The following is a 22,937-nucleotide window of genomic DNA, read 5'->3' on the forward strand; positions in this document are numbered from 1 at the left end:
AAGCATCAGTACTGTCCTTAATAGAGGACATTTCCCCCCCCCATTCTTCATTATTTTCTCCCTTCTTTCAGTTGCTTTCTTCACAAAGCAGCTATAAACTATAATTATAATTGAAGGATAATTAAAAACTCAGGGGAAGCGTTATTTTTTAGGTTGAATAGAACCATGCACATTCTTGATGACAAAAAAAAAGCAGTATAAAATTTCTCTTTAGCTCCTTAAGATGAACATTTAACCTATTCATATACCATAGTGTCCTTCGCCATGATTGATCTAAAAGCGATTAATGCAGTTAAACATTTGAGAAATGTTGTCTGGGCGGGTCTGTATGCGGTTAGCTTCCTGTAAATTTTAATTCAGGAAGTCTGATGGAATTGGAGAACTTGGCTTATGATATTTGAATTCTGGATGTGGGGTTGGACTAGATGACCTCGAAGGTATCCTCCAACTTGATGATCTATTGCTTTTTATTATTCCGTACAACCTCTTCTTCATCTGTCCCTTTCAGCTGAAAAACAAATCGAGTTTTGCTGCCACTTAGCCCGAGGAAACTTGGATCCAAATGAACCCATTACGTACGAATACGTCAAATTTGTAATGGATTTCAAACATTTTTCCCATGGTAAGCTGATACATCACACATACACACACACACTTTTTTACATGCTGATAATTTATCTTTGCCTGATATTCAGTTTATTCTGAAGCAAGTGTTTTTGAACCTTTTGACCAGAGATCATAAGAAAATGGGGGAAGATAACTAAATCTTGCCCCCTGAGGTGAGGTTGGCCCCCACTCTTCTGGCCTTCCAGAAGAGCGTCAAGACCTGGCTCTGCCAACTGGCTTGGGCATCCAAGAGTGGTAGGCAACCCTGGGGGTGGCTGGTGGTTTGAAGACGCTCTCTCTGCCTTTTAGTTTCCCTCTTTTATCTTCTTCCATTTTTGTACTTTTTCTATTTTTATAACTTTTATTTGTAAGCCACCCAGAGTCACTTTTATAGTGCGATGGGTGGTGTATAAATTTAATAATGCTTTTGTGTTTTTTTTTAAAGTGACCAAAATGTCTGAAGGGTACCAGGTGGGAAAAGTGAGGTGGTCTTGGTACTTTGAATCTCAGTTTTTAAATGTTGCGACCCTGAATGAAGACAGTGGTCATTCGGTACATTTCCTTCTGTCTTCCATTGCAAAATTTCTTTATTTATTATTGAGGAATCAAAATCACATCCCTCTACAATCATAGTAGACTCTCGGTGGTTCCCAGCAACAAATGGAACACAGTAAGAAATCAATCAAACAAAAAATCTTACAACACATTAAAACATTCCCCCAAATATATGGTGCCAAGCTCCACAAGCTTTCCGGGAAAACTCCATTTCCAACTTTTTCCAAAGAGCCAGTGAGAGTGCGTGGGGTTTCATCTGTCGTTTCATCTCCTCCTCCCCACTCTGCACCAGCATTTTATGCCCTTTTTAGAGCTGTTTTGATATCGCCTCTGTAAAGAAAGCAACTTGCAAAGTCAAATAGCTCACTTCATTGCTATCAGTCGAAAAGACAGAGGGTTTGAATCCAAATAGAGGAGGTGCAACCTATTCTTCGTGAGCCTTTTGCTGTTGTTTTTGTCCCTAGTGCCTACATCTTCTTACAACGGCTTTGAGAATCCTGTCACACGTGTGTTCCGGTCAGTCAGTGACGACCAGGTCTGTCTAGTAGCAACGGTTCGTCTCAATACTCCGCAGTTCTTGAAGGTGCGCTCTCTCTTTGCTAAGTCTAACTGTCCTTAGAGTGAAGAATCACACTGAGATGGTATCTGGTCCCTAGTGTTTATTGAGCTGCTCTAGTAGGTAGAAAATCCTGCCAAACTGAAAGAGTGTGGGAAACCCAGACAGATAAACCCAAGTATTAAGGCGGGTCTGCTCTGAGTTTCTTTGAAGGAAGGTTCAAAGCCTCTAAACTACGCATGCGTTTTTCTCCCTGGATAGGGCCCCCCTCCTGCTCACCATCAGTACTCATGACACTAACATTGCCATAACCAGCTATAATTCAGGGGCCTTTAAGAGAAGCCAGCGGAGCAATCCGTGCAGAAAGCTTTCCACAAGCTCTGCATTCAGAACCGTCACGTGATTAACTTCACATGGATCCAATTTTCTGAGTAAAGACATTAAAAAAAAATCAAAATGAAGAACACCTTCCCACATGGGGAATACTAGCATGTTCTAAGTAAGGCTTGGGTGGAATTCTTCCATGTCCTTTCATTTTTTAATCTAGTGCTATTTTTGTTTGTCTTAAAATGGAGTAGCATTCTGAAACGTGGTGATCTAGCTGCACCTTCCCAAGAAGATACATCTGTGTGGCCTTTTGCAGTAGATAAGATTGCTCTGCAGGTTACAGTTTTATGTAAGAAGCATGACACGAAGGAACAGTTCCAGTTGTGAGGATCCATGTGATGGATAACTCTTCCACGCTCACAGTGATGCATTCTTTGTCCATAGAAAATTAGGCATGCCAGTTGCTTCTGTTCTACTCTTCACCCCGATTGAGGATTTCTTCCCCATGAGGGATGTTCACAGGCTAGTAATTTCTGTGGTTTTATTAATAAGGTTGCCCAGTATGTGATTTTACAAGTTACACAGGAGATTTGCACGTCTCAGTGCTGAGAATCCTTGCAATGGGCCTGCCTACTTCAGATATCATATTTTGGCATATAGGTTAAAATGTGCATATCTGGTGTTGCTAGGCTGGGGTAAAATAACACGGTTTCTTGCAGACATTTGCCAACATAATGTTCATTGAAGTTAATGGGTTTTTTAAAGAATTATTTTACATCAGGCTTCCCCAAATCGATGCCTTTCAGATGCATCGGAACTGTAATCCCTAGAACTGAAAGCCAGGTGGTGGAGAAGGGAAGATTGCAATTTGCAATAATTTTGCTATCTCTGATGCCAAGAGGGATTATCTAGTGCTTTAAATTACAGCACTGCACTGGGTGAAACCAGCCACTGTGGCTTGTCAACCGTGGCTTAAGCCTCCAAGTGTTGTGACTTAGCCACCAAACCAGTTAGAAATTAATGCAGCTCCTGGGTGGAGAATCAAGTTTACGGTATAGGAATAGAAAAAAAATTACACTGATTTTTCAAGGGCTGCTTTATCAACAGTTTCGCTTGCTGGATTTGGGTTTGTCAGATGGATTATTTGTTTTCGGAGAGTTGCATCGATGAGGGAGGGAGAGAAATGAAGATCAACTGCCTAACCGTATCCTATGCCATCTGTTTGGTCAGGAACTTTGCAACGTGGAAGATCCCTGCGAAGAATTCACGTCGCGGCATAGTTTAGAATGGAAGTTTTTGTTTTTAGATCACAGGTAAGACTGTTTGGTTTTAAAGCAGCATGATTTTTATGGGATAGTAGATTGCTGGGAGTTAGAGAAATGTGCAGTTTAAAAGAGATATCAAGGGTGTCTGCAGGTGTGTCAAAAAAGTCAAGATGGCGTCCACAGCCATGTAATCATAGCCCCCTTGCAATGGGGGGAGGCCTTTGGTCAATGGTTGTGGCCACCATCTTGACTTTTTTGACCCTTCCTGGACCCCCTGGACAAGGTAGTTCTTTGCATTCCCCATCTGGGCCTGGCAAATGTCCTCATTCTCTTGGCATAAAATCTTCCTCTTTTTTTTCACAGCTGCTATGATTAGCCTTCAGAAACAGAATCAGAGATTAAAGGCTGGATCTAAAGCTGGGGGTGGTGCCTGAGGTCTGTGGGTAGCCTAAGGCCCTCAGGCTTTCTCCAAAAAATTATAATTTTTGTAAGGAAGAAACAGCTAAACAGCATCTTGTCAAGGATGATGGAGGGGGTCCAAAAAGTTTCAATGACGATTGCAATCAAGTGTTTGAAGCCCCCCACCTTCATTTGCATTCGTATAAAAGGGGGTGTCACAAACCTTGACTGCCCTCATGGGCACCCCTGCATTATGTTCAATTTAATAATAAGTCAAATTTAGGTTTCCCCCCCCCTTCTTTTCCCCTTCTTTTTGGAATGCAGACAATGGAAGGCCAAATATAGCCTACAGGCTGCCCTAAATTTTGCCCCCTCCTTTATATATTCCTGTCCTCTGACAGAAAGACAGAAAGAAGGAAATCTTTGCATCAGACTCCAAATCTGGTTTTCATTTCACACCCTGTATCAGTGAACTGAAGCCTCGTTTTGATTTTTTAAGGTGTCCTTCTTTACAGCTATGAGGTTCATGGATGAGCTGGACAGAATACGAAACAGTATTTACTTTTCTTTTTTTATACAATACTCTGTGACTCCACTCTCAGGAAGTTGTTTTTTTTTTTTTAAAATTGAGAGAGGAAAAAAGCAAACCACTTTCTCCCCCTCTCGACCCTGTCTTCATCTGGGATCTTATAAAACCCGAACACTTTCCTTGCTTATTTCAATGTTGTTGTTTTTCCTTCCCAAAGTGTAACCTCCATCTCCGGCTTTTAAGAGCCTTTCTGCATAAGGACGATGATCTATCTGTAATTAAATGAATGGTCACTACAATTTTAATCATTCTGTTTAGCAAGCGCTAATTAATACTGTTATGTGTGTAAGTCCTGCTTCCAAATGGTGAGGAGTCTGTGGCGTTCCTGGGAGATCCATTTCCTTCAAAGGAGGTGACTGGGCACTTACAGCCTTTCTGTGAAATAGTCTATTACACACAGACATCGGCTTAGCAGTTCACTAAGCAAAGCCTCTGCCTCCTTCCCGACTCAGACAGACTGACTTCCAACAGAGACCTTATTCTCCCTCTTCCCTTGTCTAAGGGAGCCAAGAAAGAAAAATAATTTTTGCCCATCACCTTTAGTTGTCTTGGGTTTCCTTGAAACATAGCAGCAGCTCACCACCGCCTTCAGCCTTTCCTGGTCTTCAAAGCAATTGCCTGAGGGCACCCATGTCAATCGGGTGCAGTCCCACAAATCTCAAGGGAAGAATGACAGAGTTGCGATCTTCAACTCACATGGGATCTACTGTTGCTGGGTCCTAAGTATGGGGAGATCAGGTGGGAACGCATTGTATTTGATACCCTTCTAGCACATCCTCCTCGCTTTGATTCTTGGATTTTTAGATGCATTAGAAGCTGGCTCTTCCTTCAAGGTCAATTTTGTTTTCCTGTTGTGGGTTGAGAGGGCTGCTGACAAAACCTGACAGGAGGAGCACAGCCACTTCCAATTTAAGAAGATGTCACTAGTCAGCTTCTGAGATTGTCCTGTGTAATTTGCCGCAGTATTTTAGCCTGAGTTTTATTACTGTAACTGAAATCCTGTGATATTGAGGAAACACACCTGTCACTCACTTTATTAGCTAGAGATGTCAACAACGTTCACATCAGTGGACCTTGTTTCAAAATTAGAACAGATGCCTAGCCAAGCCTTTGGTTACAACTTGATGACCTTAATTGCTCTTTTACGCACAAGGGAAATAACCTTTTGCATAATGTTATGCAAATAATCTGTTGTATAATTCCTCGGGGGGGGGGGGAGATGGGCGGTGGCAAAATTTGATGAATAAATAAAATAAATAATGTGCTTAAGGAATTAAACAGTGTGCCTTTTCTATGGCCTTGTTCACATGTTACATTAAATTGTAATTTATCATTATGAGAAGAAGCCACAGCGTTGAGGGTCATGCTCCTCACTCCTATGGTAAAGCTGCTGGCAGGAGATTGAAAGTTTCTGCTTTTGATTAACCACACTTTAGTGCAAAGGGACACAGTTGGCAGTGCAAGGATTGGTGTAGACCTAAACAACCTTTGCTTTGTTCCCAAATCACCTGCAAAGTTGCCACCAGATTCTAATCTATAATGTGATAGAATTAAATCACATTAGTAGCTTCTGGATTGGAATTCTTTAGTTCTTTTGAAGAACTAAATGTGTTCCTGCCTTGAATGGAAGTTGAAATATAAATCAGTCTTATATGTTTTAATGTAAACTATGAGCCATTAAGGGTGAAACAGGAAACTGTGGTTTATTCAAGAAGCCGTAGTTAAAACCAGCCGTGGCTTAGTTGTCATGGTTTGTGAATCCAGCCAGAATCAAAACCAACACTAATAAAGTACTAAATCAATCAGCAATTCCATTCTCTAGCAAGGTCCATGAATAATGTTTGAGTGGCGTGTGCTATGGTCACTCACTTCTGGGGAGGTGCAAACAAGTCATGGTTGGAGTTTACCTCATTCAGTTTACCTCATTTCATCCCCCGTAAATGGGATGAAAGCAGCAGGATAGTCATTCCTTTGGGGGATCGTAACACTGCAGAGTTTTAGCCAGGTGATTTCAAAGGGTCCATTTAAAAAAAAAAAAGCCTTAAAATATTCCTCCCTGTATTGTTTAAAGGCAGAGGTAGGGAGGATGAAGGAAGGGCAGCCAGAAGGGCACCCTCCTGAGTGTCCAGCAAAAGGCCCACAGAGATATTGTGCAGCACCTGGTGTAGGATGTGCCCAACTTTGACCTAACTGTAGAAAAGAACCATAACTGAAAAGTAAGGTCCAAATAGAAATCGCGCTCTAACTGACTAAGCTTTTCCGGGAAGTTGGAAGAGATTCCCACTTGTTCTAATAGGCTCTGTTTGCATCATCATCATCATCATCATCTAAATTTATATGCCACCCAAGTCCCAATGACTTTGGGCAGTTAATTGTCCGCCTACGCTCCTTGGCATTGCTGAGCCCATCAACTTCCCCAGCATTGTCTAGTCCAGTGTTTCTCAACCTTAGCAACCTTAAAGATGTCTGGACTTCATCTTCCAGAATTCCCCAGCCAGCATCTGGGAGCTGAAGTCCACACATCTTGAAGTTGCTAAGGTTCAGAAACACTGGCCTAGTCACAGGAGGAAAACCACGTTTGCAATTCTGCAGAGCCAGAAGCACTAGATGGACCATCCACCCTCCAGATGGTTTCTCTCAGAAATGATTCAGATGTCTCAAATTGCCGTATGGATGCACCCTTCCCAGAACTGTATTCCTTTCGACCACTGGTGCATCTCTAAATTAAGCCCAACACAGACAGTTTGTTTATACCTGAATTGGGTCCTTACTCTGTTGCTTCTCTGCCAAGCCAAGATTAGGAGCCAGGATTTATGCCTTTCTCCTGATTCCTGGTTTATTTGGGATAGACTAGCCATTAATTCTGGTCCTTTGCAGTTAGACTGGATAGGATGTGCCTATGTATGTATTTTCTCCTTTCTCTTTTTGTCTTCTCTGTCTCTATGCAATTTTATTTCCAGTCTCTCTCAGCCCAACTCACCTCACAGGGTTGTTGTTGTGGGGAAAATAGGAGGAGGAAGGAGTCTTAGGTATGTTCGCCACCTTGAGTTATTTATAAAAACAATAAAGGCGGGATAAAAATTAAATAAACAAACAAATAAATAAATAACACAAGGTGACACTGCAATTCCATCCTAGTTATTCCTTCACTTTAATGGATGTATTTCAGACAGTGCTGAGTCATTGCTTTCCTATTTAGAAACCCTACCAAGAACTTTTAATTCCCAGAAGTACAGGAAGTTACAAATATCCTGAACAATGAATAAGATGAAAGGGGTGGATAGCTAAATATTTTTCAGGTTGCACAGCTATCCTGCCTTCTCATTATTCAAAAGCAGTATCTTTTTTTTTTTCCTTCTTGCTGCTTAAAGCTCTCTTTCTTTTCAACAGTACAGCCAATTATGAAACCATTCCTGTGTCAATCTCTATACCATATTTTGCAGAAATGTTTTAGCAATAGGATCTTTTTCCTGCATGACAAAAATTTGGCTTTGGCAAGCCAAGGCGATCAGATTTTGAAGGGAGATTTTAACAACCATTTTCTTATTAATTAAGGTCAAAAATGTCATAAACAAAGCTGTGAGGTATTATCAAAATAAAGCATACTTTTAAAAAAGTCACTTTTGCAGAGTGCATTTCTATCTGTGCCCCAAGTTAATTCTATTTATTGCCTCCAATCTATGATTGTACAAATTAAATTGTACCGTTTATACCACTTGGGGCACTTTGTCCCTGAAGGAATGCAATAAGAGGACTTTGCCACTCCAGTCATGAAGATTTGGGAAGTTGGTGGACACCCAGGGGCCTGCTGGTGCCTGTTGGCACTGCCATTCCTACCTCTCCTTTAGAAGGTCATTTGGCTTGTAATGCTTGCTTGCTATGAAAAAACAAACTGAGAAACTTAGAAAAGAAGAGAACAGATGGTGGATGTTCTTTTCATTATGCCACGTCTCCAGCTTGTCCTTACGAGTGGTATAATTTTAAGACCATTAACTTTTTCTTAGTATGTACTCAAGTCTATCTTACCCAAATATTTGTCCCCAAAACTGCATAAATATTTGCTCAAAAGTGCGCAAAAATTATAATTTACGATTATAATCCCTTCTAAAGTGGTTAGCAAGAAGCACATCCCAATTCTGGGCAGCTTTATTTAGAAGGAAATTTCTCCTGCACATTTAATCCTGCCTTAAGCATGTTCAGGTCTGTCCCCTCTGCTCGCGTAGCAGGAGAAGACCTCTTTGAGCAAAACAGGGCTTGCTGTTGAGTCAAGAAATTAAGGCAGGCCCCAGGGCAGAACTAAATATAATATGTATTATGAGGAAGCAGATGTCTTTCTATTTACTATGCAGATATGCTGGCCTGTTCTTATGTGTAATCAGGGCAATTATGCAATGTTTATTGTAGTTGTTTGTCCACAATGGCTGGCACTGTTTGAAGATAATTTCTTGATAATAGCCACCTTTGCTTAATGATAATCTCAGTTTTCACACGAAGTGTATGTGCCATCTTTTGATGGGTTAGCTCACTTGAGAGTAGGGAGTAAGGAACCAACACAATCTGATCTTCTGTTCTGAACACAGCTGGATTTGCGGAAATCAGCAGATGAAAATTCTTTGTGTAGGAAGCATTGTTCTCCTGCTGATTTCATGGCAGCTCTGCTTAGCATGTTGGGTTGTGTTTTGCTACATTTTGACTTCCCGCATCCTGGAGTTAATCAACTAATTTTTGCAGCTTTCAGAAGCAAACCTAAAAGCTTGGTGCCAAAGAGAGCTGGATCCCACCATTGCTTGTTGTGTTAGGCATCATAAATATTGTTCTTGCTCTTCTTTTTCCAAATTCTGTACAATGGTTGTAACATTCTGTGTTGTTTGGGGGGTTGCTTGTCATCAGGAAGGCACAGAGGGCCAGGGAGGGCACTGAAGCTGCATTTTTTTTTTTACCACAATTAAACCCCTGGCCTTGCCCATACCATTTCAAGGCTCTCTGCTCATAAATATAGAAATTTGATTGCTCTGTGTATACAGAAATTCGAAGGAAGTAATGTTTGGATTTATGGTGTTTTAGGCAAAGCCCTGAGTGTCTTTGCTATTTTAATTGCATGGTCTTTGATTTATTACATATGTAGACATCCAACATGCCTGTCAAGCTATAAAACTCTCAAGCTTTGGTACCAGATGATTCACTTCCTTAATTTTTATTACCTAAATGCAAATGCAAAGACTGAATAAACTGTTTAACAACACTTCCTCATATCGAGTCAGTGCTTTGGTCAAAATTATTTAATAAAAATCATGATGAATTGAGTCTATTTTTATATATTTTATGCTTTGGTTACTACATTCAAGTAATGAAGCTGCATTTAATTAGTCCTGAATATAAGAGGAGGCTGCAGACATTCAAATTAGTTGTAGATGGTATCCCAAGATGCTCTCACATACTGCTGGCATGAAAAACAAACAACAGCCAACCCTCAAACCTTCATAGAATTATAAAATTGTGGAGTTGGATGGGACCAGGAGGATCCTCATCTAGCCCAACACTCTGCAACCTGCAGGAAAACCAATTCAACCATTATCAAGGGGTGGCTCTCCAACCTCTTCCTAAAGACCTCCAGTGATGGAGAACCCACAGTCTCTGTAGGTCAAGGCTGCCACTGTTGTACAAATCTTAACTATCTGGAAATTTTTCCTGGCATTGAAACAAAAATGAGATAGCTGCAACTTATATTCATTGTATCTGATCCTTGATGTTGTAGCAGTGAAGCATCTGAGCATCTTCTCCATGGCACCCTTTTATGTATCTGAACCCTGATCTTGTCTTCCTTCCATCATCTTCTTCAGGCCAAACATCCCAAGTTCCTTCACCCATCCTCATGAAAATTTATAATTACACATTCATTTGGGGGTATTTTTTACCTACTGAAAAATATATTCTCTAGACAACATAGCCCTAAGCTGTAAAATCATAGCTTTTTCTTTTCTTTTCTCCTAGAGCTCCACCTATAATTGGCTATTTGCCTTTTGAGGTTCTGGGCACATCAGGTTATGACTACTACCATGCTGATGACTTAGAGCTTCTTGCTAGGTGCCATGAACACCGTAAGTATTTTTGTTCCTTGCTCACAAGAGGTATCTGGAGTACGCTGACACATAATAGTAAGTGAGGGTTTATCTTAACCATGATTTGGTTGTACAAACTAGAGTCTTCTTGCAGATGAGCAAATAACGATTTGTGTAGCCAGTGCCTGATTTGTTTTCTCCATTTCTTCTGCCATTATTCCCCCCCCCAAAACAAAACAAGTGGGAAGGAAAAAGAAGCCAAGAGTAAGCCATGATTCTCTTTGGCTTGGACTTAGTTGCTCATGAAGTCAAAGCCTAGATGTAATTGATCCACCTGGTAATATCCCTGTAGAAGTCTTCTGCTGTAAGGTAGAACAAACAAAAATTACAGGTCTTTGCCATAAACTAACCCTAACTCTTGACAGTACCTGGCTTATATAACCTACCAAAGAGCATGCTAGATGTTCCCACTAACCAGATGAAGAGGTATCTAGCTCTCTGCCAATATCCTTTTGTTCTCATTTCTCTCATTGTCTTCACCCCATCTTCCTGTCCAACCACACAATGACCAGGCTGCCCCCTTGATCATCTGCTCCAGGAGCCACTCTTCTTAGTGGCATTTCTCCTGTGCCTGTAATGGCCCTTGAATGCCCACCCAGAGAACAGGTCAATGCCAGGAAGAAGAACACAAACCAGTGTGCCAAGCAGGGGTTAACAGAGGGATTGTGGTGGTTGTTCTTGTTAATGCACAGTGATGCAGTTCGGGAAGGGCAAGTCTTGCTACTACAGATTCTTGACCAAAGGCCAGCAGTGGATCTGGTTACAGACCCGTTATTACATCACCTACCATCAGTGGAACTCCAAGCCCGAGTTCATTGTCTGCAGTCACATGGTTGTCAGGTAAGAACGCAAACGATTTTCAAAGCAAACACTCAAACGTGTGTATTAGCCTGCTGGAGGGCTCAGTCCTATCAAATGATCGTGGTTAAAATGGGGCTGTCGGGGAGGAAAAACAGCACTGCATTTTTCTGTTGGGGGCAACTGAGGCAGAAGGCTGAAAGCAGCATTAACTGCCTGCATTGCTATATTCCCCCCCACTTTTTTTTTTACTCTCCCTAGTGATTTCTGGGAAAGCCAAAGAGAATGGGAAGTCATATACCATTACTGATATTTTAAACCAGGAATCAGTAAGCCTGGTGCAGCCCACCCACCCCCCTTCATTTTTACGATGCTCAGAAGTTCCTTGGGAATGTGCCAGGGGGAACAAAATAGGGGGAACTCTTTGCTGTTTTCCTTTATTTTTCTCACAAATTAAAGCAGTGTTTCTCAGCCTTGGCCACTTGAAGATCTCTGGACTTCAACTCCCAGAATTCCCCAGCTAGCCCCCTCTATGCTTTTAATGACTGTACCCCACCCTCCTTATGTTGGTCTATGACCATAATAAAGATTTGATTGACTGATTGATTGATGCATTATGTTGCTTTAATAACTCTTTCATCTTTACCATTTTTAAAAAATTTTTAGCTATGCTGAGGTTCGAGCTGAAAGGAGAAGGGACCTTGGCCTTGAAGAATCATCTATTGAACTGGCGTCTTCATCCTTGAAGGTATTTTATTCCAAGAAAATCCAGTAAGAGGTTTTTGGCTGTTCAAGGTATTTGTGGCAACGGGAAACTGACGTTTTGGAGAAAGAAGGAAATATGAAATTTTCTTTCTGGTTTCTTGTATTTGTTTCAACCTTCAAATATATCTGTCTTGAGGCTTCTGAAATGCACAAAAGAGACTTTTCTTATAATGCCTACCTTTATCAGCTTCTTCTCTGATAAAGTGGAACAGGTGGTTGCCCTAGATTTATCCTGCCAGATCTATTTGCCATGCCTTTCAGCTCTTACAATACCGATCATCCACAGCCAGCATTGCAGTTGACCAGCCCTTGGGATCTCCCAGTTGGAAAAAGTTGCCTTTTAGTGGATGAGCAAAGGCCTGCAGAGAACTCTACAATTACAACAGGCTTCCAGATGTTTGATGACCAATGGGAAAGATGCAGGAAATTTGCAATGTCTTTCTCTTTAGGATGTGAAGTTCTAGGAATTGAGCCAAGAGTCTCAGCTTTCTACTGCTTGTCACTTTCCAGATGTGCTGGGCTGTTGAACTCTTCTACCTACTAAGCATTTTTCCTGTTGCTGAGTTATGGCTAGCATCTAATATGCATTGCCTATAGCTTTTGTGCTGATTCGCCAACTGCCATGAAGCCAAGATGGAAAATAAAGAAATACTTTATTGATCTGTTTTTTCCCTGAAACAAGGCTAGGTTCCTGAGCATGGCAGATTGTGTCCATAATCGCATTTTCCATCGCCTTTTAAAATAATCAATTTGGCATTGTTGTGCCTGCTCAATTAATTGGGTCAACGTAGTTAATGCCAGCGTTTCAATAATGAGAGGCCAACATTCAAAGGGAGCTTTATTTAACTGATCTGTAAACCTTGAGTGTGAAATCCAAGCGTTCTATTTTCGCCCCCCCCCCTTGTGAAGAAAGTTTAAAGGAAGCCATCGCGTGATAGACGAGCTTTCCAAAGCAAAGATGTTTTGCAACTCATTGAAGGTTGGATTATTTCTGGCCACTGGATTCCAGAAAGTTTGTCTGTTTATTTTATTTTATTTTATTTTATTTTATTTTATTTTATTTTATTTTATTTTATTTTATTATTTATGAGGCTTGTTGGCCACCCCAGTCTGTTACAACTCTGGATATTGATGCCATTTTAAGATCATTGCCAACAGTACCTTGGTCAGTGATTCATATGTCCAGTTGCAGGTGAGTGTGATTCAACTCTTACTGCTCATGTGTATAACCCTAGAAGGATCCAAAGGGGGTCTCTTTTGGCTAAACCAAAAGGATTCACCCTGTACATCCACATTGGCTCGACATGGGAGGACCTGTGTTGAATATTGTTTATTCTCTTACCTTCCACCCGTTTTCCTTAAACATGTTCTTCCATATAGATAACATTTAATATTTTGCCCTTTGGAGGTATGGCATTTTTTTTTCTTAGCATGGGTACACACTGAGAAGAGCTTGCCAGACAGATGTGAGTGGATTTGTTTCTGAGTCTGTTCTTAGCTAGAAAGTAGCTTCCCATTATGACCCCCATCGCCATTTAGCTGTTGAATTTGTCAAGAGGTAAACAGAACTCTTAAAATGACCTATTTCTATTTCTCCTATGCTTCTCCCCTGTCTACGTGGTGGCTACTGGGACCCGTTCCTCTGGCTGATCACTTGATCAGATTTATTTATTTACTCGGTATTTATTATTGAAAGGCTCTGAGATGTCAGGAGAAATTGAGCAGAGGAGGCCTAATTAGAAAAACATGCTTCTATTTAGGTGTAAGAAACTGTTGCCAGTCTGCAGAGGTGATGGGTGAACACGTTATGTTAAAAGCTTTTGTTACTTGGAGGCTGACAAATGCGTCCTCTTGCCTCTGCCTCTGTCTTTTGCCATAATGGAGCAACTGTACTGTGTCCTTTTATTTCAGTTCTTGTTCCTAAAGTTCTGATCTTGTTAATCAACGGGGAAACCACTATTTGGCTGGGAGTATTGTTGTTCTTTACCTGTGATTACACATCACTTGTATAACATACACCAGTCTTTCTCCACCTGGGACTTTTGCAGTATGTTGGCCTAGAATCATGGGCTGCTGGATTTTCTGGGAATTGCAGTCAAACACAGCTGGAACTTTCAAGGTTCGGGAAGGAAGATGCAGGTAGATCCTAGCGGAATTATCAAAGAAGAGGCTGCAGATTGTTTAGTTAAGAGGAATCGAGGGAAGTAAACCACTAAGTGTCAAAAATGGTTGGTGGTCCTAGGGAATAAATCTCCTGATATGTGTGGCCCCCCACAAACCCCCCCCCACTATTTTGCAAGTGTCTTATACCAGTAGGATATTGGGGCAGGGAAATCATTGGTTGACTCCAGCTGAAGGCTAGCTTTTCTTACATTAAATCAGAAAGCTTTGAAGTATAAAACTATTGTTTCAGTGCACATTTTTTAATGTCAGAGATGAGCAACCTCCGGTACTATCAAGATCCTTTGGTAATTCTCTGCCTAGCAGCATTACCCACCATTGTTGACTTTGGTTCATGATGGCTAGGATACATAGAGCTTAAGTTCTAGAACAGCTAGGTGGCAAAAGGTTGCCTACCCCACTCTGTGCCAGAATTGAACAAATGTAGGCTGGGATTGTGAGAAGGTTTTCAGTAGATGACCATGGCTTGTTGACTTCCACTTGGTCAAGGGTTTAAGAAACAGATACCATCTGCATTCTATTGTAAGCCTCACTCCAGTTGGCCACCTTCATAAAGAACCATATAGAAGAGATCTAGGAGAATGATCCTTCTCTGGCTAAAGCATGTGGGCTGGGGAATTCTGGGAGTTGAAGTCCACACATCTTAAAGTTGCCAAGGTTGAGAAACATTGAGCTAAAGTCTACTGCATAGGTACTGTATGGGACAATCTCTTCTGAAAATAGCTTACTGCCAGCAGAAAAGTCAAATTTGATCAACAGAAAGCTGTGCAAGATGGCTTAAACTGGAAAGCCCTGATATAGGATTCTCAGAACCTTTGTCCCCCGGAAGTCACCCTTTGGAAGAAAAATGCTTCTGCTATTGCTGTGTGTTTATTTTTTGAATGTTTGAGTTGGTTTTCCTTTCCTAAGAATGTGACGTCAACCTTGCTCTTTTCCAGAGTCAAGGGAGTTACATCGATGCCCGGCAATGCGTGACCACCAACCAAGAAGTCAGCCGTGAAGGGGTGTCCGTGTCTTCTCACAGCTCCCGCCGATCTTCTCGCACAGCGCTCTCCGACTCTGCATGTAGGGGTCACATCCGACGCTCAACTGCTGTGGAACCAAGGGGGAGTTTAATGTGGTTGATGAATGTTCAGGAATAGTGTCGGAGATCTTTGGCTCTCAAGCTTTCTAGTCTTTGCCCCTTGGTAATCTTACAACAGTGGGACGCGGTGGTGCTGCGGGTTAAACCGCTGAGCTGCTGAGCTTGCTGATCGGAAGGTCGGCAGTCCGAATCCGCGTGATGGGGTGAGCTCCCGTTGCTAGTCCCAGCTCCTGCCAACCTAGCAGTTCAAAAACATGCAAATGTGAGTCGATTAATAGGCACCGCTTCGGTGGGCAGGTAACGGCGTTCCGTTTAGTCATGCCGGCCACACGACCACGGAAGTGTCTTTGGACAAACGCCGGCTCTTCGGCTGTGAAATGGAGATGAGCACCACCCCCTAGAGTCGGACATGACTGGACTTAATGTCAAGGGAAACCCTAATCTTACAACAAGAAACCTCCCCAACGTGTTATTCTGCAAATGTCCTATTCCAGTAGGATACCACGCAAGGAACTCATGGGTTGAATCCAGACATACTAGATTGTGGCGCTCCTCATCCCTAGGATGGCAAAAAAAAAACCCATAATAATAAAATCACGTGCAGTTTTCTTTTTCACTTAACGCCTTATGAGATGCAGCATAGCTGGGTCATCCATCCTCCATGCACAGCTTTATACAAGAGGATTTGTGGGCTACATTTTAGCACTGTGGACACACAAGCCCTGATTTCGGGAATGATATACACACGCATCATACACTGAGAGTGTCTCAGGGACTGGACACCCTTTTATCCTGCTTCGCTCAAAAGTGAGCGTGTGGTTGTGTTACAGTGGGCACCTGGAAATAGCCACGTTACTACATCTCCTTGACTTCTTCCCAAATGTTTGTTTTCTGCAGCCACGTCATCCATGCGGCACACCGAGGCCAGCACCCCTACTCGGCAACCCTTGTCCTTGGGGCAGCCAGACAAGGTCCCCTTACAGCTCGCCTCCAGCAGCAGCACACAGGTAAGGAAGGGCATCCTTCCAGAGAAAATTCTTTGCATGGGAACGGTGAATCAACCCCAGTAGGTGAGAGGAGAAAGAACCGCTTAATTGGATGAGCAGGAAGGTCAGATGCTTTGAACACGTTGCTGGGTTCTCTTCCCGTGAATGCCCCCAAGGAAGCAGTCACCTGCAAAGCAGGCAGGGCAAACTGTGACTCACTGGCAGCTGAATAGTGAAAGTTTCCTGGCCTGCTTCTCCCTAAAACAGTGTTTCTCAACCTTGGCCACTTTCAGAGGTTGGATTTCAACTCGCAGAATTCCCAAGCCAGCAAGTTTCGTTACCCAACTAGGCAACATCATCAGTGCTTGAAGGGACTGGGGTTGGCTCTCTGTTTGTATCCAGTAGCTTGCCCTGCCAAGGTTGGTGGCGGTGGGTTTGCCTCCTTCGTAATTCTACCAAGGAGAAACGCCTTCTACCGAGGTTGAGAAACACCGCTCCCAAACAAGCAGTTGAGCAGTTGAGAGCTAAGGATGTCAGACCATCCCAAGACCTCTCAATAAGTATTGTCCCTGCTTTGAGATTGTCTTGAACAATGAAGATCTGGAGCATAGAAGTATCTGCAGAAAGAAGCAGTCAAATTCATTCCTGCACTGGATGGATGATGATGTCCTTTTTTCCCTTTTTCTTTTTAACAGGGCATTATAACTCCCCCCGAGCATCTTGTGCAGTACCACATGACGCAGCCCACTGTTCCTGCACAACAAGCAGTTATGGTACATTGTTCATAACACCAACCAATGTTATATATGCCTTGTAGCCAAGGAATGCAAAGATACTACCTAACCGCTAATCTGAATACAGGTAGTCCTCGACTTATGACCATTTGTTTAGTGACCATTCAAAGTTACGACGGCACTGAAAAAAGTGACTTATGAGCAGTCCTCACACTTATGGTCATCATTTGTGACTTTCCCAGCAGGCTTCCGACAAGCAAAATCAATGGGGAACTGTGCGATTCACTTAATGACCACCACAAAAAAATTCGTAAAATCAGGTGCGGTCATGTGATGCCTTGCTTAATGACTGTACTGCTTGACAACAAATTTTCTGGTCACTACTGTGGTCGTAAGTCGAGGACTACCTGTCGTAACTAATTGTACTCAATATGGGGTAGGTCAGCATGGAGCCAAGATTCCTGCTCCCGCTTTAGAACTTTAATGGTTAGCAATGAGGCATGGGAGATGCGACATCGTGTGCGGTGGGAAACGGCCTCAAATCAGAAGCGAGGGAAAGAAGCCATAATGTCATAGTTTTCAGTGGGAAAGTATTAGGTTAGACCTTTCCAGCAAAGCCAAGAACAAGTCTCATGGCACTGTAAAGATGACTCAGTCCATTTCTTCGGATACTGGGAGGGCGGAAAAAGAACATTAGGCTCAGCAGTTGTGGAGAAAAAAATAAAAGGGGGTCAGGGAGGGATTAAAGGCAAAACGAGATGCGGTGATTGTAAACAAAGCAATAACGAGGAGTGATATTCATACTGGTGCCTGGAATAGTCAGCACACGTACCTAGGGTGGTCCTAGCAGCTGTTTTCACAAAACGTGGTGCATGTTGGTCTTGTGCTTGCAGCCCGTGTACCATTTCCCAACACAAATGGGGATGATGCATCAGCTGAAGGAGCAGCTGGAAGAGCGGACACGCATATTGCAAGCGGACATCAAGACCCAGCAGGAGGAGCTGCACATCATCAAGGAGCAGCTGCAGTTTGTGCAAGACTCCAATTTGCAGGTATTGTGGTTCGGCTGCCTTAGCAGGGGGCGCTCCCTGGTTGACCTTGGTCGGCCCCAGAAGCTCAGGGAAGGTCTGCCCTGCTTATGACTTGGGTGATCCATGCCCTGGGAATGGCAAGGCTGTTGGCTAAACTGAGAAGTTTAAGGAACTGGGTGATCCAAAGACGGCAGAGGCAAATTACTACCAAGAAAACCGCATGAGGGTCATCCTCTGGAGTTGAGGTTGATTCCAAGGCGCCTTTACCTGTCCTGTTAGAATAAGCTGCTTTCTCCAAATCCTTCTCTCTCTCATTATTTCTTAAACTGGTGTTCAGAAGGTGAAAGAAGCTGCCTGCCTCTTCATATTTTGGCAAGTACTTACTGGGAGAGAGAATCCAGACTCAGGTGGCTGTGTGCCTGTGGAGAGGGAGAGGTTAACCCATTTTTGTTTCCAGTGCAAATATTCCCACCTTTTTAATTCTGTCTCCCTTGGAAGGGAATACCTGGGTCATTTCAGCAACTGGTGCAAAGGAGAAACCAAGCTAATGGTTTACAAAGGTTTTCCAAACCCACACACATTCATAAGGCTCTAGAGGTCAGGAGGGAGGCAAATGTAAAGATCCTTTCCTGATAATAATTATTGCAGTTTCTCCTCCTCCTCCTCCTCTTTCTCCTTCTTCTCCCTATATTTTTTTTATATTTATTTTCCCATGTCATTGTCGTCCTCCCCCCCCCCGCTCCTCTATTCTTTTCATATGTCATCATTGTCTTCTTCCTCCCCCCTTCCTCCTCCTCCTCTTCCTCCCACTCCCAAAAGACTCTGGGCAGCTTGTTCTACTCTGAAAAGATACCAGCTTCTCCAGGTGCTTGAAATTCTGAATTGCTGTTGAAGATAGAGCATTTCTTAGATAGTTTGGTTTCAACTGAGTGGTAAAATCATAATCTTCTCCCACAGAAGGTTCAAGATTCAGTCTTCAGGATCTGCAGAGAGGTCTGAGAAAACTCTCTATAGGAAATCCTGGAGAGGCATTGCCCATTGTGCCAGATTCTGACATAAATCTCAGCCATGACCATGGCTATGCTTCATACCTTCAGATAATGGAGGGAATTCGCATGTACCTGGCTTAGCAAAGAGAAGAACATTTCTTAAAACAATGAGGCTGTTTTCTACCTAAAAGTTCTGGCCATTTAAAAAAAAATAACAGTGTATAGGTTTTGCTGGGAAATAGAACAATGCCTCTTCTGTAAAGGTTCAGTTTTAATTTTGGCGCATTTAATCTATCATTGCCAAAGTCTGGCTGACATCTAGTGGATATTCTGGTCATCGTTCCATGTGGTTACGGAGATTCCGAATTGTCTGTTCTTTCCATTCTTAGAGACTGGGGGAATTTCCTTGCACCAAGCTCGCAGAGGCCTTTTGTGTTTATGTTCTTTAAATTCCCAAGCAACCTCCTTTCTCTCAAGGAAATCTTTTGATGCATTCCCAAGACCCATGTGCTGATTAGAAGTGGGCAGATTTGCAGGAAAGAGGTCTGATTTCAAGTTCCAGTTGGAACGACCAGATCCTGGTTGTTCCAACCTGAACTTGAAATCAGACCTCTTTCATGCAAATCTACACAAAAATCTCCCAGCACTAAAACTGAGGTGCGTTGTGCATATGTCTCCCTATCTGTGTGTTTTTCTATGCCTTTCCTGGTAAGGACACTCTCTGCAAGTTGCTTTTCCTTAATGGAATGCATGTTTGCCTACACATTTCCTCACTGGGAACCTTTTGCAGAATGCTGAAAAGCAAGAATGTTGATGTGTGAATTCAGTTCCAGTTTGCATAGTTAAGTTCATATAAAAATGTCTTCTCTGGCTGATGCTTTCTAGTGACCACCTCCCCTTCCACCATTCTCTCTTTTCTAATAGATGCTCATGCAGCAGTCTATGCCTGTGGTCTTCAGCGCTGTGCAGCCCCAACAGAGCCCAAGAAGGCAACAAACAGGAGCAGCCTTAGGGAGCAGGCCAGCTGCTTCCAAGAAGTCCCAACAGCAGCAAAGCATCATGGGATCAAAGCAGTTTGGTGGCACTCCCTTGGCCTCCCAGCCATCCTTCCTCAGGGAATCTTGCGTCACATCAACCCAGGTAATTCCAGTTTTCACATTATTATGAGTAGTGTAGTCCTATGTGCTTCCCCCACCCCGTCATGCAATCTATAATCACAGGATTAATTTCTCCTATATAAACCCACATGGACAGTCAACTCAAATCGTGATTACAATCAATGATCAGAAATTATTCAAAACCCAGGTAAGATATAGTCCTGATCATTTCCTATTGAGGAGAGATAACTTGCTAAGGGGAAACTTTAAAATATGAATTAGAAAACGAAATTAAAATTAATTGGTGGAATCAGCTGGGGTCATGTCTTCACTGTGGACACTTGGAAATTTTAGTTCTGCTTCCATGGCTCTGCTTGCTGTTCCTTCATTGCAGACCACAGAAGGCTACAGGGCCTTATTGGTGGTGGGACTGTAGATCTGGAATTACCACCTTTTGGGCCAATTCAGCCAGTTGCCTTGTTCTTTGTCTTTGAGAATGGACATGTACACCCAGGGAAGATCTGCTTATTTAAGTTATATAGATCTATCTCTATCTCTCTATATCATCTATCTTTATTACAGTCTTAGACTAGCATAAATGTAACGATAGATACAAATATCATTAGATTTCTAATTTCACTCTGCTGCCTGCTTGCCGTCTGTTTGGTGTGCTGCATCCTAATCTGGCTTTTAGTTCACATCAACAACTCAACATCAGCACTGAGCTGAAGGATACTTTGAGGCTGTCAGTCCAGCCCTTTCCTCAGTGTAGGAATCAAAATTAAAGCATCCTTGACAGGTGGCAAAGGGACGCGGTGGTGCTGCGGGTTAAACCGCTGAGCTGCCGATCGGAAGGTCGGTGGTTCGAAAGCGCGCGGCGGGGTGAGCTCCCGTTGCTCGTCCCAGCTCCTGCTCACCTAGCAGTTCGAAAACATGCAAATGTGAGTAGATCAATAGGTACCGCTTCGGCGGGAAGGTAACGGCGTTCCGTGTCGTCATGCCGGCCACATGACCACGGACGGGTCCTTACGGACAACGCCGGCTCCAAGGCTTAGAAACGGAGATGAGCACCGCCCCCTAGAGTCGGACACGGCTGGACTTTACGTCGAGGGAAACCTTTACCTTTACCTTTACTGACAGGTGGCTGTCCAAGCTCTGCTTGAAAATAATCCACTGAATGGAAGCCCATCAACTCCCTTGGTTGTTGAGTCTAATGCTGAACTCTTCCTATGAAGAAGCATCTCCCTAACTTTCAGCCAGAACCTGCCTGTGACTTCAGAAGTTTATTGCATTGCATCTGTGGGTTCTGAATCAATTTTTTTTCTGCAGCCTGCAAGACTCCTGCTCAGGGTTTCAGACATTTTTATTTTTATTTCAGGGGCAGCCACCACAGCGAAAGCATGTTGTGAGAGGAAGCCAGGTCCAGCCGGTGTGCATGCCTGTGCAGATGAGCATTTCACTGCCTGTCTATAACAACCCCATGGTTTTTTCTCAAACACACCCTATCGCTGTGCCCCCTCCAATGCAACCTGAACTGAGCGATAGGCCACTGCCACCTGATTACAACGAAGATCGAAGTTTAAGGTATGGATGCAGAGAGACCATGAGGAATGAGGAAGTGTCTAGTTCGGTGGCAAAATGTCCTCAGTTCACTCTCCCAGAAGTGAAGATCACAGTGCTCAAAGTGGCGCCTTCTCTGATCTGTTGGACTTCAGTTAAGCACTGTGGTCTGGGGCAAAATGGGTGGTACTTGCATGAAATCACACCAGCATCAGTGGTCTATTTGCCTCACAGCTGAGTGTTGGGCTTGCTGTTTTTCTCCCACAGGATGTTGTTAGATCAACCCGTGCAGCCATTGATGTCCAGCGGGAACGGGAGCAATCAGAACCCCCAAAGCAACACGAGTAGGCAACAGACCAAGTAAGCCACCATCCTACCATCATTACTCTACTGAGTGAATTCTGTAGAATTTCCTTGAATGTAACGGAAGACATTGTGAAGCCAGACCTGAATACTGTAGGGTTTTCCAGACACAAAGGTAGATGGCTGATCATCAATTCTGACCTAGCCGACTTGCTGTTTTCTTGGGAGCGTACTTCTGCCCTCCCAGGAAATGCTGTGACAATGACAAGTTAGTGATGTCCTTGGAGGAATATCTCACATGCTTGTTCTATGGGGTCACGGGATGGATGTATCACAGCCTTGGCTAGCCTATCATGGAATGACCATTTTTAGCCTTCCGACATCTCAGATCTCCTTTTAACACAAATTTAGAAGCAAAGAGAGAGCCAGGTAATCTTCGCTCTAGGGGAGTGGAATAAATCCAGACTGGCAGCTGAGTTTCATTTTGTATTGGATGGGAACACATTTGCTGTGCATGACCTTCTGTCTTTCAGCTGCTCAGGAGACCATGCCCCTAAGCACCTGCTGATTCAGGAGGCCATTTCACTTTGGCTAATGATAGAACTTCAGAGAGCCAGTTTGGTGTGGTGGTGAAGGCACCAGGCTAGAAACCGGGAGACCGGGAGCTCTAGTCCCGCCTTGAGCACAAAGCCAGCTGGGTGACCTTGGGCCAGTCCCTCCCTCTCAGCCCCAGGAAGGAGGCAATGGCAAACCCCTTCTGAAAAACCTTGCCAAGAAAACTGCAGGGATTTGTCCAGGCAGACTCTGCGAATTGGACACAACTGAACAGATTAAAACAACAACAACTAAGGAACGTTGCCTTCACTTCTGTCAGCTAATCTTTTTTAATTCTTTTTTAATTTTTAATTTTTCAAGCTTTATTAGAAAACAGAACAACATAAACAATGTAACCCATAAACAGGACAATCGACATAATACATACATACAAATACA

At 43.1% G+C, this 22,937-nt stretch overlaps 1 protein-coding gene across 1 annotated transcript in view; it reads left to right on the top strand.

Annotated features, from left to right (window-relative positions):
* Positions 1–22,937, top strand: part of PASD1 (PAS domain containing repressor 1) — a 33,478-nt gene that overhangs the window by 7,960 nt on the left and 2,581 nt on the right. The window contains exons 6-18 of the mRNA XM_063313714.1: positions 509–622; positions 1,626–1,744; positions 3,275–3,357; positions 10,289–10,395; positions 11,109–11,256; positions 11,881–11,962; positions 15,099–15,225; positions 16,142–16,251; positions 16,926–17,003; positions 17,858–18,016; positions 19,909–20,124; positions 21,460–21,665; positions 21,909–22,001. Of these exons, the coding sequence (XP_063169784.1) occupies positions 509–622; positions 1,626–1,744; positions 3,275–3,357; positions 10,289–10,395; positions 11,109–11,256; positions 11,881–11,962; positions 15,099–15,225; positions 16,142–16,251; positions 16,926–17,003; positions 17,858–18,016; positions 19,909–20,124; positions 21,460–21,665; positions 21,909–22,001 (1,642 nt within the window). The remainder of the gene's footprint in view (positions 1–508; positions 623–1,625; positions 1,745–3,274; positions 3,358–10,288; positions 10,396–11,108; positions 11,257–11,880; positions 11,963–15,098; positions 15,226–16,141; positions 16,252–16,925; positions 17,004–17,857; positions 18,017–19,908; positions 20,125–21,459; positions 21,666–21,908; positions 22,002–22,937) is intronic.

The sequence above is a fragment of the Candoia aspera genome, chromosome 12 (assembly GCF_035149785.1).
Source record: "Candoia aspera isolate rCanAsp1 chromosome 12, rCanAsp1.hap2, whole genome shotgun sequence".
In the NCBI taxonomy this organism is placed as follows: Eukaryota; Metazoa; Chordata; class Lepidosauria; order Squamata; family Boidae; genus Candoia; species Candoia aspera.